Source organism: Pithys albifrons, chromosome 17, assembly GCF_047495875.1.
Source record: "Pithys albifrons albifrons isolate INPA30051 chromosome 17, PitAlb_v1, whole genome shotgun sequence".
NCBI classification, from domain to species: Eukaryota; Metazoa; Chordata; class Aves; order Passeriformes; family Thamnophilidae; genus Pithys; species Pithys albifrons.
Genome location: NC_092474.1, coordinates 13,120,184 through 13,136,148, shown reverse-complemented (window position 1 = coordinate 13,136,148; position 15,965 = coordinate 13,120,184). Strand labels below are relative to the sequence as shown.

Here is a 15,965-nt window from a genome sequence, read left to right as displayed (position 1 = left end):
ACCCCATAAACATATGAGACATTCTTGAAAATGCTGTTATGGCCACAGAAGGCTGGAATGCAGAGTTGCTTCCATGGAGGATTTAAAGATTCCCACATTGTCCATCGGAGCAAATGTTACACCTTCTCCTGCCTGCCCCTCGGTTCCAGCTCTGGGGCAGAGCTCACAGGCACCACAGTCACTGCTGCTCCTCACACAGCTCACAGATGGCCACCAATTTAAAGCATTTGCACCTAAGAATCTGTAAAAATTGTTATGGTTTTAGCCTGGCAAAATGCCAAGTGCCCAATTCCCTGTCAGAGCCCACTCCAGGAACTGAAAGGGAGGGAGGAAAAAAAACCACGTAGAAATGGAACTTTGAAACGGCCAAGTTTTTATATTTACACAGAAGAAAATTTAAAACAGAATATAATACATATGTACATATATATATAAAGACTCATATCCACAAAAATGAGTGAAAAGCTTTTGTCTTATTATCTCCTACCCCCTCCAACTCCTTCTCATGCCAGCCTCTATTCTTTTAAAGATTTATTTTAACAATCAATACCAACACTGATTGCTAAAATAAAATTTATTTTAAACTTTAACATGCTCACATGTATTTCTGGCCAATTAGCCCCACCACTGGCAGATCCTCTCTGTGATTTTCAGCATCCAGGTTTTGTCTCTCTCTAAATTCAACTTGTCCTGAGCAATTTCATGGTCTGCAAATGAATTACAGAATTCTTTCGTGACAAACTGATAAGCAAAGAAGCCAAAAGCACTCACAGTGCTTTTTTTAAGTCTGAATAATGATTTCTTGAAGACTGGGGTTTAAAAGCACACTGAAGACAATTTTGAAGTTCTGATGAGCTCTCCTGTAATATCATCCCAAGGCAAGAAGGATTTTCTTTACAAAGGCCAAGGAGGAAGAATGGAAATACCTGGTCAACAGGGACTTGAAATAAGGGCCTGTGTGTTAAAGGGCAGATAAAGCCTGAGATCTTTGGGAGGTTTATAATCCTATAATGCACACTGCAAAGGGATTACCCTTTTAAAGGTATTTATAATCCTATAATGGACACCCCAGACCAGTGACCTAATAGGTACCAAGTGAAGGTAAGTGAACCAGGAGCATCTGGGTGTGAAATGAAGTGGCCTGGGATGACACACTGATGAGATCCCTCCCCCAGAGGGATCACAGGGCAGGAGAAGCACTAAATACCCGGGGCAGATGTTATGGGGACCCAACACAGAGAATAAAAAGTGTTACCTATTAACATCAGCCAAATGAAAAGTCCAAGTTCTTGGCCAGGAGCCAACCAATCTCCCAGAATGCTCAATAATTCAAGGAGCCAGAAATAGCCAGAGTAGCTCCACCATTATGTTTAGTTAAAGACCACAGAGATTAGAAAACACATTATCCATCTCGGAGGCGATTCTTCGCATGTTACAAGTCCCTTAACGACCTTTACCAGCCCTCCCTCTCCCTCTCTCCCTTTTAATAAGGCTGAGCAAATGGGACTTCATTTTATCCCACTGCCACAGACTAGTGCTATTAATTATTCATGCTCCTACTCTCCCTTTTGTTAAGGCAGTGCATTAGACTAATTTCCCTCTTTACTGGGGGACTTGGGCAAGGCTCAGCCTGTGGCCACTCTTGGCCAGATGCTCCAAGAAGCTGGAAAATCCATGAGCCAAGGGAAGAGAGGAAAAGTTAGTGCAGTGGGTACAGGGAACTCTCTTTCAGTGCTGTCCAAGAACTCCTGAAAGACAAGTGCAATGAATTCCCAGAGAATGAAAGCCCCTGCAGCCAGGGGAGCTGAGCTGTGAGCTTTGTTACACCACACAGCTAAGTGAGGTCAAGCGTGGTCGATGCACTCTGCCTGAGATACTTCCAAGAAAAACCAAGGAATTGAAGGAAATGCTGTTGATGGAACTCTTCCATGCGTGTCCAAGACCCCAGCAGGTGTTTGGGGATCCTGGGTTGTTGGTGATGTCTTTCTTGGACGGGAGATTAAAACAACAAATCCCTGAGCACTTGTTATCAAAGAGCTTGTGGTACTTTCAACAAGAGCAGGGGTGTCCAACCCACTGTCCTGGCCCAGAGCCAGCACACAACTGCTCTGTGCAAGAGCTGCTTTCCCTCTGCAATCCCTTTCCTGCCCCCTCTCCAAAGGTAAGGCAGCACACAGCCAGTGAGGACCCAGCTCTCCCTCAGAACTGGGCCAAACACTCTGTCTGTGCTGCAATTTTAGGTCTTATTTAGCTGATGTATTGAAGGCAGGATGATAAATATTAGCAAAAAGTGTCATTGTGAAACCACAGTCAAAACCTACATCCTTTTCCTCCCTGACTACACACAGGATGCATTAAAGAACCACTTTTTCAGAAAGAATCGTTTAGGATGGAGCTTTCTGTCACTTTAGAGACAGAAGATCAAAATAAAATAAACCCTGAGTTGCTCAAAGAGGCAGAGGAACAAGAAGGAAGCCTGGCTATAGAATTTACATTTATTTTCATTTATTCTCCCCTTTTCCTCCTGTCCATCCCTCTGCCAGCTGGAAAAAAAACATTGCCTGAACACACACAAATATTGCCAGCAAAAAGAGAGGGTCGTGAGATTTCAAGTCCACCACAAATAAAAAGGGATCTGTTCCTCTCTCAGCTCAAACCCATCCAATCCAGAGGGCACCTACACAAGCAGGAAGGCTTTTCCATATGCATTTGTGGCAGAACTCATCAAATTAAATACAACATATGGTCCCCACTGCTGCAAGTTTGGATTTTATTTCTGAAGTGATGTGGTAAAGGAATATTTTTAAAGGTTACAAGCCTCAGGGGCACCGTTTCCCAGTGCAAATGTATTGGATTGCCTACTGTAAATATGGCACACAACGAATGCTGCTGCAACAACAACAACAACAACTGCACTGGTGACAAATGCAGGGTCAGCACGTTGCTCCTTGTGCACAGAGATAAGTGTTCTGGCTCCATAAATTCAAAGATGAGCTAAGATTTAAAAGGAGCAGCTGAGGGAGACAGACAGACAATCAGAGAGAAAGAAAAAGAGTAAATCAAACACAAACCAGCCAGCTTGGAAAAAATAAATAAATAAAAAAAGCAGTTAATATCCATGAATAATGGATGTTTGATTTAAAAGCAGTTTACTCCAATATGATGTAATTTTTGACAATCAGCCAGAGAGACTATTTTGCAGGTTCTTGCCAGATATAAGTCATTGTGTAAGGCTGGTCACATGGAGGCTCCTCGGAGCGTGTGGGACAGTGACTTTCATGCCATCCTGGAGGTGACTTCAGGCTGGCACACACAGGGCTGAGGGGCAGGAGAGCCCGGAGCCCCGAGAGCCCCACGGGCAGCACAGGGACCTGCAGGCACCACAGAGCCCCCCAGGGCCCCACAGAGCCCCCCAGGGACCCGCAGGCATCACAGAGCCCCCCCAGGGACCACAGAGCTCCCCAGGGCCCCACAGAGCCCTCCAGGGACCCGCAGGCATCACAGAGCCCCCCAGGGACCACAGAGCTCCCCAGGGCCCCACAGAGCCCCCCAGGGACCTGCAGGCATCACAGAGCCCCCCAGGGACCACAGAGGCCCCCAGGGACCCACAGAGCCCCCCAGGGACCACAGAGCCCCCCAGGGACCCACAGAGCCCCCCAGGGACCACAGAGCTCCCCAGGGACCCACAGAGCCCTCCAGGGACCCACAGAGCCCTCCAGGGACCCACAGGCATTGCAGAGCCCCCCAGGGACCCACAGGCACCACAGAGCCCCCCAGGGACCCACGGGCACCACAGAGCCCCCCAGGGACTCACAGGCACCACAGAGGCCCCCAGGGACCCACAGAGCCCCCCAGGGACCACAGGGCCCCCCAGGAACCTGCAGGCCCTGCAGAGCCCCCCAGGGACCCTCAGGCACCACAGAGCCCCCCAGGGACCCACAGGCACCACAGAGCCCCCAGGCACCCACAGGCATTGCAGAGCCCCCCAGGGACCCACAGGCATTGCAGAGCCCCCCAGGGACCCACAGGCACTGCAGAGCCCCCAAGGGACCCACAGGCACCGCAGACCCCTCAGGGAACCACAGGCATTGCAGAGCCCCCCAGGGACCCATAGGCACCACAGAGCCCCCCAGGGACCCACAGGCCCCACAGAGCCCCCCAGGGACCCACAGGCCCCACAGAGCCCCCCAGGGACCCACAGGCATTGCAGAGCCCCCAGGGATCCACAGGCATTGCAGAGCCCCCAGGGACCCACAGGCATTGCAGAGCCCCCAAGGGACCCACAGGCACCACAGAGCCCCCCAGGGACCCACAGGCACCACAGAGCCCCCCAGGGACCCACAGGCACCACAGAGCCCCCCAGGGACCCACAGGCACCACAGAGCCCCCCAGGGACCCACAGGCATTGCAGAGCCCCCCAGGGAACCACAGGCACCACAGAGCCCCCAAGGGACCCACAGGCATTGCAGAGACCCCAAGGGACCCACAGGCATTGCAGAGCCCCCCAGGGACCCATAGGCACTACAGAGCCCCCCAGGGACCCACAGGCACCACAGAGCCCCCTAGGGACCCACAGGCATTGCAGAGCCCCCAAGGGACCCACAGGCACCACAGAGCCCCCCAGGGACCCACAGGCATTGCAGAGCCCCCCAGGGACCCACAGGCATTGCAGAGCCCCCCAGGGACCCACAGGCACCACAGAGCCCCCCAGGGACCCACAGGCATTGCAGAGCCCCCCAGGGACCCACAGGCATTGCAGAGCCGCAGCAGCTCACAGCAAATCCAGAGGGAAGAGCAGCTTCCCATCCCTTCCGACCCCTCCCCTCCTGCACACACAACAGGAGGTTGTTTTTTCCCCCTCTGAAGTTTCCCTCTGCCCCCAGTTCCAGAGTGAGACTCCAAGCTGGTGGGAAGGAGGAGAGCCAAGCCCTGTGCTGGTGCTGCCAAGGCACCTGCAGCCCTCGCCGTTCCAGCACCGGACACTGCCAGCCCAGGGGCTCTGCCAGTCTGGATGGGCATGGGATGGGCACAGATGTCTGCTGGGACCTGGAATGGGGTCACCAGGCTCGTCTGACTCGTGGCTGGAGGCTCCAGTGCCCGCTGAAATGGTGGTGTGTTTACCCCCAGAACCACCCACTCACTCAGAAACAAGCCCTAGCCCAGAAACACGTTCTGTTCTCCCCAGCGCAGGGCAGGGGAAAGGAAAAGCAAGACAATTATTAAAAACTGAGTAATTCTCTTGCTTTCACATCACCTTGAATGCTCATGGCTCATCCTGGCAGCTGTATCTGCCAAACCTGAGACACCCACCTAAGCCCCTGTGCCAATTTTGAAGCACTCACACTCCTGTACAAAGAGGGAAGAAAAGCAGGATGTCATCAATATCAGCCAGTGCAAAAGGGATTGAGTTATTTATTTGAACTTGCAAAATTATTTCTGGTGATTTATGGGGCTTAATCAATCCATTGTGCAAAAATTAGGCAAGGAAAAGCTCTGGTCTGTCTGCTGGACTCTGTTTCTTGTACTGCCTGACACAGCTCAGGTCCTCAGGGAGTTCTGTGTCTCTGACATGATACCAAACAGTTTATAAAGAAAAAGGTGTTTAAAACACCTTTCAACACCTTCAAAGTTCTGCTGAAGCTCTGCAGTGCTGCAGCTGCCCAAAGAGAAACATCTTGGCAAGTGCAATATGCTCAAATTCAGTCCCCAGCAAGCTCTGTCCTTCTACTGGTATGAAAACAAGAGTTCATGAAGATTCATTTATTGAAATTGGGCTATTTGCAAAGGTCACAGGGGTTAATAGAAGTGAAAAAAACCCTCAAAGACACATTTTAAAAGAAGACAAATCAAGATTTAAAAAAAAAACTGGAAGTCTTTGGGACTCCATGAGAACTGGAGACATTTGACAGCAGGAAAGATAATGCAGCTTCTCAGTTAAAGAGAAGCATTTTAGGTAAAAATAAGGTGCAAGAAGGATGTAACAGCTGATATAAAACAGCTGTGACCTAAACATGCCATCCAAGAGTGACTGTAGAGAATGAAATTCAATGTAAAGGATTATTTACTGTGGCTGCTCCATCCCTGGAGGTGTCCAAGGACAGGTTGGAGCACCCCAGGCTGGTGGGAGGTGTCCCTGCCCATGGCAGGGGGTGGGACTGGAGGGGCTTTAAGGTCCTTCCCAACCCAATCCATACCATGATTCTGTGATTTAAAATTTGGGGTTTTTACTTCCTATTAGTTCACACCAGTGGCTAATTCCACTGGACATACTCACATCATCAGCAGAGGAGAATTCTGCAGAAACATTAAAGACAGGAGCAAACCCAGGCAGGATTTCAGTGGCTGCTGAGAAGAGCCAGGTGGGGTTGAACACCTTTCATCAAGTACAAGCCAAGCACCAGCTCAAAACAGCTGAACAAGTGACAGCACCAACAAACAGCTCCCAGGGCACCTCAGCTCAACATAACCAGCCTTCTGTCTCTGAGTTGGAGGATCTAAAATCATCCCTTCTCTCCTTTCTTCCCCATCTCCCTGCTCTGAAACCAGGTTCAAATCTGTGCAAAGAACCACCAAACCCCAAATCAAACTGTGCCAGACAACAGATCTAACAAAAAAAATTCCCTTACACGTTCCATGAAGCTTCTTTGGTAGGAAAAACACCCAAATCTCTCCATGTTCACCATCTTTTATCACCAAGAACTGTTGAATGTTCTATAAAAAAATCACACTGAATTTTGAATACAGGAGAAAGTCAGGTTTGAGGAGTTTTCCCCCTCCCAAGAGGATAAAGCATCTATAAATTTCAAGGAATAACCCATAAAGCTCACCTGAACTGCAGCAGCAACAGACACACCTGAGAGCAGATGAGAAGTTATAAATACACCATGAGGAAAGCTTTGGTCAGACCCTACAACCAGCGAGATGATTGCATCAGAAATCTAATGCAGTCAGCCCTGACATTCATCCTCCTCCCTGTTTATCCCCTGACAAGAGGAGCACCAGAGCCAGCTCGTGAACCTGTGAGTTTGGTTTTGGTGCTCAAACCCAAGAATCAAACATGGGAGCACCAGGAGTTGGTGATGCTGAAGCGGTGCCACCATCACAGAGCTCCAAAGGTGGCACGGGGTGAGGTGTAAATCCTTCACATCATCCTTCAGGGAATGCCCACTGGTTGCCAGGAGCACCATCAAGGAAAAGCCAGGAATAAGATATTGAGGGGCTGGAGCGGGGCCAGAGAAGAGCAACAAGGCTGGAGAAGGGACTGGATGTGGCACTGAGTGTCCTCTGAAACACCTCCAGGGACAGAGAATCCACCATGTCTTGATCCAACCCCACTGTGATCACCAGCCCAGGGCACAGAGTGCCCTGGGCTGGTGATCACAGTAGGGTTGGATCAAGGGTTGATGATCTCAGAGGTTTCTTCCAACCCAACTGAGAAGAGCAACGAGGCTGGAGAAGGGACTGGAGCACAAGTGCTGTGGGGAGAGGCTGAGGGAGCTGGGGGTGTTTAGCCTGGAGAAGAGGAGGCTCAGAGGTGACCTCAGCACTGTCTGGAACTGCCTGAAGGGAAGTTCTGGCCAGGTGGGGGTTGGTCTCTTCTCCCAGGCACTCAGCAATAGGACAAGGGGGCACGATGGGCTCAAGCTCTGCCAGGGGAAATTGAAGTTGGAGAGCAGAAAAAACTTCTTTGCAGAGAGAGTGCTCAGGGATTGGAATGGGCTGCCCAGAGAGGGGGTGGATTCCCCATCCCTGGAGGTTTTTCAGCTGAGCTTGGCCATGGCACTGAGTGCCCTGATCTGGTAAAGGGACTGGAGTTGGACCAAGGGTTGGACTTGATGATCTGGGAGGTCTTTTCCAACCCAATCCATTCTATGAATAAGGTTTCCCTGGGGTTCATTACCTGGTCTGTATTATTATCCATGTACAAGCCTACAGGAGAATACAGATCCCAGGATTACCAGAATTTGGGATTTAAGGAAAATGGAGTTAACATAGCTGAAATAACCCATCCTAAAGAAATTTTTCATAGCTCCATACATAAAAAAGAGCTCCACGAGCATTAACCAGACAAACTTCCAAGAAACAGCAGCATATTTGGGTTGTCTGATGCTTGAACTTCTCACAGCTGCAGCATTTCTCTTCTCCCCTCATTCCTGCAAGGATGTCTGTCAGCTGACAGGAGGCAAGTCTAGGCCATGGATTTGATGTTTTTTTCCTCTCTGACATAAAAGATCCTACAAAATTTATGCCTCAGATCTTGACTCTGCTGTCAGATTTGGTTAAAATTAGAAAAGGATTAAAAAAAGAGAGAGGGGAATGATGGCTTCCCTAACCATCCCCATCATCAAGTGGGTTATGAGGCAGGAACACTGTCCCAGTTCAGCAGGTGGGCCCAGTTTGTCCCTGTGTGGGTGTGACCAAAGCTGGGCATTCTAAACCCTCTGGGCCATTGCCCAGCAACTGTTCCCAATGGCCCATTGGCAGCAGCTGCCCAGGGCACAGCTGAGCCCTCAGGCTGGGAGCTGGCTGGGAAAGAAGCCTGGCAGAGGAGCTGGGAGAACTGCCCTGCAGGGACTCCTTGGCACCTCCACACCCACCTGAGGGTTCAGCTCTGCTCAAGGGCCAGCAACGAGTCCAAAATCCCCCCTGACTGCCAGAGTCAGATCCCCCAGGCTGGAACTCCCTGCCCTGGGGGAGGCACTGGGGGCTCCCACCCAAACCTCAGGGGACAGAATCTTGGGGGTTGGGGACTTCTGGGACCACTCCTTGGGTCCAGAGGAGGAGCAGCCCCTGGCCAGGAGGAGCCCACCACTCTCCACCAGACTGTGCCATCATCTGCACCAACAGGTTTGTCCCTTCCTTTGCCTTTGGCCTCGAGGGAACCACGTGGGGCTCAGCACAGGGGCCACCAAACCCCCCTGTGTTTGTGCCCCAGGGGGTGGGTTACACTGCTGGGGTTGGGGTTAAACCCAATTTCTCTTTGTGCCATTGCATTGATTGTAATACTGTTATTAAATTGTAACTCTGACTTACAATCTCTCCTGAGCTGGGTTGGTTTCTCCTGCTGGTGTCCCTTTAAAGCAGCACAAGCACCAGGACTGGGAGCTCACAGCGAAGGAAAACAACCCCGAGGAAAACAAAGAGAACCCCAAACAGGAAACACAGCCAGCAGCAAAGGGGGCTGGAATCCTCCAGCACTGCACTTCCAAGATGGAAAGCTCTCCCAAAGACAGATTGTCAGCTTGTGACCAGAGTAATGAGCCAAGGCAAAGTCCCTCCACGTCTGCGCGAGGCGAGTAATTACCATAAGAGACACTGGTTAATTAATTTCCGGCGTGATGTCAGCTGGAGCAGCAGTGCCAGCAGAGTGTCCTTGTCACACACACCCCGGCCCATCTCCTTCATTAGGATGCAGGGCTTAATACAACCTGCCCTGGAGGAGTTCAGCACTATGGTAGGAAAGATTCCTGGCTTTCCAGAGCCTGAGATTTCTGTGCTCCTTCAGGAGGTACAAAGGGGGTCACAGATTTAATGCCCCTGAATGAGGCAATTTTGCTTTCTGACCTCCCACCCCTGCAGGGAAAAGGAACTGGATTAGGACAGCAAAGGAATTAATAAAGACAGCATGGCCCTGCAGCTTCTCCCAGCCCTAAAGGTGTTTATTTGGGGTGGCCTCCCCAGAGAACATGGATTTGGAGGGGAAATGAGGTGCAGCTGCACACGTTTATTCCTCACACAGGGGATGTCCTAAGTAAAGCTTTCCTGTTCTAGTTATTTGCCAAAGAAAAGGCTGCATTTTTACACTACAGACCACAGCTCCTTCACCTGGGTGCTCACCTCCTGCTCTTCTCCACCTGCCTGAAGAACCTCCCCTCACTGCTGCCAGTCCCTCAGGGGGCTGAAGTACAGCACAGAAATGGAATGAAATTAGGGAGTGGAGAAGTGAGGCAAGATGCAGGAAAGGGACAGAAACTCTTCTCAAGGTATCTGGAACAGGTCTCTCCATAGTCTGGTCCCTGCCCTGGAGTGGGGCTGTGTCCAGGAGCTGCTGCCACCTGGGATCTCAGGGAGGATTCTAACACCCCCCAGAAGCTGTGGCTGCCCCATCTCTGGGAGTGTTCAAGGACAGGCTGGACGGGGCTTGGAGCAACCTGGGACAGTGACAGGTGTCCTTTTCCATGGCAGGGGGTGCAACATGATGAGCTTTAAGGCCCTTCCAGCCCAAACATTTCATGGGTTTATGATCTGTGTTACCTGTTGGGGTCTGCAATCCCACAAGAGCCCCTCCTGCAAGCAGAGGAGTTTGAGAAGAGCTGCATCAGGAGCATTCCCTCAGCCACGGGGCTTCAGCAGGGCCACAAACCCAGTGTGGTTTGATCCACCCTGCTAAGATATGCTGAAGAAGCAGCAGAATGTGCCACAGGGAGCTTCAAACCCATGATTATGATTTTGCTTCCTTTAATCCAAGTCACACCATCCCCACCAAACTGAAGTAACTCAGTTCAACTACTCCAAAGCACAGCCTAAAAATCATCCTCCCCTCCCAAGATCTCACATTTGCACATACAAAGGCTTGACAGGTTAATCAGGATGCTCTCACCAAAAGGGATAGGACAAGGGGGCACGATGGGCTCAAGCTCTGCCAGGGGAAATTGAAGTTGGAGATGAGAAAAAACTTCTTTGCAGAGAGAGTGCTCAGGGATTGGAATGGGCTGCCCAGAGAGGGGGTGGATTCCCCATCCCTGGAGGTTTTTCAGCTGAGCTTGGCTGTGGCACTGAGTGCCATGATCTGGTAAAGGGACTGGAGTTGGCCCAAGGGTTGGACTTGATGATCTCGGAGGTCTTTTCTAACCCCATCAATTCTATGATTCTGTGATGTTTTGGGTTGTTTATTGGGGTTTTTGGAGACAAGTTCCCCCTGATGCCCCAGATGCAGCACAAACCAGGTGAGTGGGCCTTGCTGAGGAGCAGAGAATGCAAAGGGTTTTCAGAGAACTCAGCTGGCTGGACAGTAATCCCTCACTTCAGCCCAGGAGAACACACAGAAACATCAGATTGTTGCACTAAAACAAGGTCTTCCCTCTACAGCCAAAAGCTGGAGAGCAGGGAAGGAAATGCTCAGCAGCATCAACTCTTTCCTCTTTTGTTAACCACAGAGGTATAAAAACCTTAAAAAAGGATAATGAAATACCTGGTTGGGCTCATTCAACAGCCAGCCAAAGGTTTTGATCCCAAAGGCAGCTTCGTGGGCAGACACATCCAGGCAGGTGACAGGCTGGCCATAGACAGAGTGGAGGACTTTGCCAGGATCTTCTGCCTTCAGGAGATACACAATGTCCTCTGCAGCTGCCACTGCCACTGCGCCCCCCGACACATCTGGAACCAGATTAAGGAAGTTGACCTAAAAAGAGCAGACTTTTTATTTTTAATACAGTCACAAAGTCTTTCACATCTCTACTGCTATGGGCTGAACTGAACAAACTCCCCACGTGTGCCTTGTGCCATCCCAGTGATGGATTGATTTCAGATAAAGACAAACAGCAGGTTTGTTTCTGAACTTTTGCTGCTTTGGCTCCTGTGATGAAATTCAGCTCACAGGCTTTAGAATGAGTCCACTGAAAAAACCCCAACCCTTTTCAGATACAGCTGAGAAGTCTCACCATGGGAAGGTTTAAGCTTCTCAACAGTTGATTTCTAACCCAGCCTTAGAAGACAGTGTGGAATCACAAAACTCTGATTAGGGTTGAGTTTCATTCTTTGGGAATTCATTGCAGTTGTCTTTCAGGAGTTCTTGGACAGCACTGAAAGAGAGTTCCCTGTACCCACTAACTTTTCCTCTCTTCCCTTGGCTCCTGGATTTTCCAGCTTCTTGGAGCATCTGTCCAGGAGCAGCCACAGGCTGAGCCTTGCCCAAGTCACCCAGTAAAGAGGGAAATTAGTCTAATGCACTGCCTTAACAAAGTAAAATATCCTACAATGTCACATCAAATAAAAGGAGCAGAACTTACACTCATTCAGCTGAAGGACAGAGAACCCAAAGGTTAAAGCACACAATGGAAACACCATGAATAAGGTGCTCCAGAAGAGGAAATACATTGACACAACTCTCATGGAGCAGTTGATGTTTACTCTGCAACCATGTAAGTTACCCTAAATTTAGAGACACCACATGACTCAGGGACAGCCCAAATGGGAGCTCCCCAACCTCCTGTCACAGGAACACAAGGATGCTGCTCTTCCCACTGCAGTAAATAATGGCAGATACAGCTGGAAAGTCTCACCAAGGGAAGGTTTAAGCTTCTCAACAGTTGATTTCTAACCCAGCCTTAGAAGACAGTGTGGAATCTGTGTGTCCCATGGGACCAACTGACTTGTCACAGCAAAATCCAGAAGTAAAATGGATCCAGCTCCAACGGAGTGGGTGGTGGTTTTACCAGGAAACTTCTTAAATTAACAAAATCCCCAAATATTTTAAGTATTGCGAGACTGACCCAGCTTTGGAAGAGGGGATTAATCAGGAGTGGATTAAATCCCTTCACACCCATTAGCTGTGTGTCCTAGTTCAGCAGGAGGGACCAGCTAACCCTGTGTGGGGGTGATCAAAGCTGTGTATTCTACCCCCTCTATTCATTCCCCAAGGTCAATGGGCCATTAGCAGCAGCTGCCCAGGGAGCCATTATCACCTTCACACCCAGCCTGAGGGGGGCGTGGCTGCTCATGGGCCATCAACAGTTCAACACCCCCTGGCTCCCAGAGTTAATCACCCATTGTGTGAGTCCCCGCCCAGGGGGAGGGACTGAGTGCTCCCTGAGGGTACATAAGTGGTGGGTAAGAAGACCTCGGGAACCTCTCGTCGGATCCAGAGCAGCAGCAGGACCTTGACAGGAGGAGATCCCCGCTCTCGCCCAGACCACAGCCCTCACCTGCACCAACAGGTTTTTCTTTTCCTTTTGCTCTGGACTTGGGGGAACCACAGGGGTCTCAGCACAAGGGCAAACAAACCCCCTTGGGTTTGTGCCCCAGGACACTGGGTTATACTGCTGGGGTTTTGTGAGTTGAAAGCAATTTCCCTTGTGTGTCAGTGTTGTTATTGTAATGTTATTATTAAATTCTAGGTCTGACTTATAATCTCTCTCGTGGTGAGTTCATTTCCCTTGCTGGTTCATCTTTAAACCAGCACACTGTGCAGTCCACTTCCTTCAAGGGGAGAGAAGCTGCAACACTCACTTTATTCCTGCACACTTCCTTCCCCTTCCAAATAAAAGTCGATACTCTGAGACATAATGAAACTTCAGAGAATGGGACAGCTTTTGATTTTTAATTAAAATAGTCTCAAAACTTCAGTGACAGAAGGTGCAACCTGAAGAAGCTGCATGATGTGATACTATTAGCTCTCCTGCAATATCCTGCCTCAGAATTAATCAGGCAGTGTTGATCTGGAATGAGACCTGGAGTTTCAGCTCCAAGTCTACGCGAGAAAACTGATTTACAAAATGAGCCAACCTAATGCTGACAAAAAAAAAAAAATTAAAACCAGCCAACCTCCTGCACCATATGGACTTGTGTTTTCACTTGTAGTCTGAGCCAGCATTTCACCCTTGCTCTTCAGTGATGAAAGGCTCATCCATTAACCCACCCCACAGCTGATAACGCCGTTATCGAGCTCGGGCAACGCTCCTGTAAGACCCCTCCAAGATCCCTCTCCCCTGCACCAAACCCATCCCTGCTGGAACCAAGCTGGGCAGGCTGCACACTCACCAGTTTCTGGATCTCAAAGGTTGCTGTGGTCTGCCAGAATCCCGTGTCCCTGGGGGTTTCCAGCCTGACCTCGAAGCCAGACGCGGTGGCGACGGCGGCGCCTTCCGGGCCCAGCGCGAGCGCCTGGAGCCGCTGGTTGTGCTGGTAATGATGGATTGGCTCCTGCCCCAGCAGCGCGTTCCAAACGGTGATGGTTCCTGGGCACAGACACAACCATCATGGGGCATCTTAGGGCTCAGCAAAGCTTTCCAAGAGCATTTAAAGGTGTAAGGGTCAAATCAATGCCATGGAGAAAAGTGAGTGTGCAGGAAAAAGGCAGAACCTCAGGGTGCTGGGGTTGCCCAGAGCCAAGGCAGAAAGAGACATGGGGGGACTGAGGGACAGGAAGCTCAACAGGAGCCACCAGTGTGCCCAGGTGGCCAAGAAGGCCAAGGGGATCCTGGCCTGGATCCAAACTAGCGTGGCCAGCAGGCCCAGGGCAGTGACCCTTCCCCTGGACTCTGCCTTGGGGAGGCCACACCTTGAGTGTTGTGTTCAGTTCTGGGCCCCTCAGTTGAGGCAAGAGATTGAGGGGCTGGAGCGGGGCCAGAGAAGAGCAACGAGGCTGGAGAAGGGACTGGAGCACAAGTGCTGTGGGGAGAGGCTGAGGGAGCTGGGGGTGTTCAGCCTGGAGAAGAGGAGGCTCAGAGGTGACCTCAGCACTGTCTGGAACTGCCTGAAGGGAAGTTGTGGCCAGGTGGGGGTTGGTCTCTTCTCCCAGGCACTCAGCAATAGGACAAGGGGGCACGATGGGCTCAAGCTCTGCCAGGGGAAATTGAAGTTGGAGAGCAGGAAGAAATTCTTTGCAGAGAGAGTGCTCAGGGATTGGAATGGGCTGCCCAGAGAGGGGGTGGATTCCCCATCCCTGGAGGTTTTTCAGCTGAGCTTGGCCGTGGCACTGAGTGCCATGATCTGGTAAAGGGACTGGAGTTGGACCAAGGGTTGGACTTGATGATCTCAGAGGTCTTTTCCAACCCAATCCATTCTATGATTCTGTGAACAGGTTCAGAGGAAACTTTCCCAAATTATGTGCTGTGGCCCTAAGCTGAAGGAGGGAATGTTTAAATAAGACATTATGAAGGAACTGCTCCCTGTGAGGGATTGCTCCCTGTGAGCAGGTTGCCCAGAGAAGCTGTGGCTGCCCCATCCCTGGTAGTCTTTGGGATTCCATGAGAACTGGAGACATTCAACACCAGAAAAGACAATGCAGCTTCTCAGTTAAAGAGAAGCATTTTAGTTAAAATAAGGTGCAAGAAGGATGTAACAGCTTATATAAAACAGCTGTGACCTAAACATGCCATCCAAGAGTTACTGTAGAGAATGAAATTCAATTTAAAGGTGGGTGCTCCATCCCTGGGAGTGTCCCAGGCCAGGTTGGACAGGGCTTGAAGCAACCTGGGGTGGTGGGAGGTGTCCTTGCCCATGGCAGGGGGTCGGACTGGATGGGCTTTAAGGTCCCTTCCAACCCAAACCATTCCTTGACTCTCTGATTCCAGGCTCTGTTGCTCTCTTGTAGTAATTCTTGATTTTTGACTTTCCAATAACATCAGTATCTACCTTGACTTCTCCCACATTGCCACGTTTGGACAAGATCAGACTCAGACACCTGAATTTCTGTTCTACTACAAACATGCCCTCAAGTACCACAAAAACCAGCAATGACAAACCCACACTCAAATTTAGGTCACTTTGCTGCACCCAGGAAAGTTTTGAAGTGAAGAATTTAAAGCTTTGCACACACATGTCAGGGATTTTAACACCATTTTTTTTAAGAGTTTACAACCAGCAGCAAAACTCCTTATCCTGATGCTGTGGAAAAACAGAAAATGCAGGAGAATTCGTGGCACATGGTGTGGTTTTGGGGTGTCCTTTGCAGGGCCAGGAGTTGGACTCGATGGCTCCTGGGGGTCCCTTCCAACTCAGGAGATTCTGTGATCCAAAAAGCTACAGAATACAAACCCCAAGGGATACAGGAGTGAAGTCAAAATACAGCATATTTGTAACTGCATTTTCCCCAGCACAGATCCCCAGGATTGTGTTTAAAATAACGGGGCATTAAAGCCAGAATGTGAGCAAGAGGAACCTGAGGCAATGAGGAATGAGGGAACAGAAGGGCTGGGTGGAACTGCAGCCTTGTGGGGCACCTTTGGACTGAATTAAGGGAGAAA

General features: G+C 50.3%; 1 protein-coding gene across 2 annotated transcripts in view; it reads right to left on the bottom strand.

The window, feature by feature from the left end:
• The window catches only part of FBXW8 (F-box and WD repeat domain containing 8), a 68,837-nt gene that overhangs the window by 12,414 nt on the left and 40,458 nt on the right, over nucleotides 1–15,965 (bottom strand). For both annotated transcript variants that reach the window (XM_071572249.1, XM_071572250.1), the window contains exons 6-7: nucleotides 13,759–13,955; nucleotides 11,192–11,401 (exon numbers count right to left, since the gene is read on the bottom strand). In XM_071572249.1, coding sequence (XP_071428350.1) covers nucleotides 11,192–11,401; nucleotides 13,759–13,955 — 407 coding nt within the window. The remainder of the gene's footprint in view (nucleotides 1–11,191; nucleotides 11,402–13,758; nucleotides 13,956–15,965) is intronic.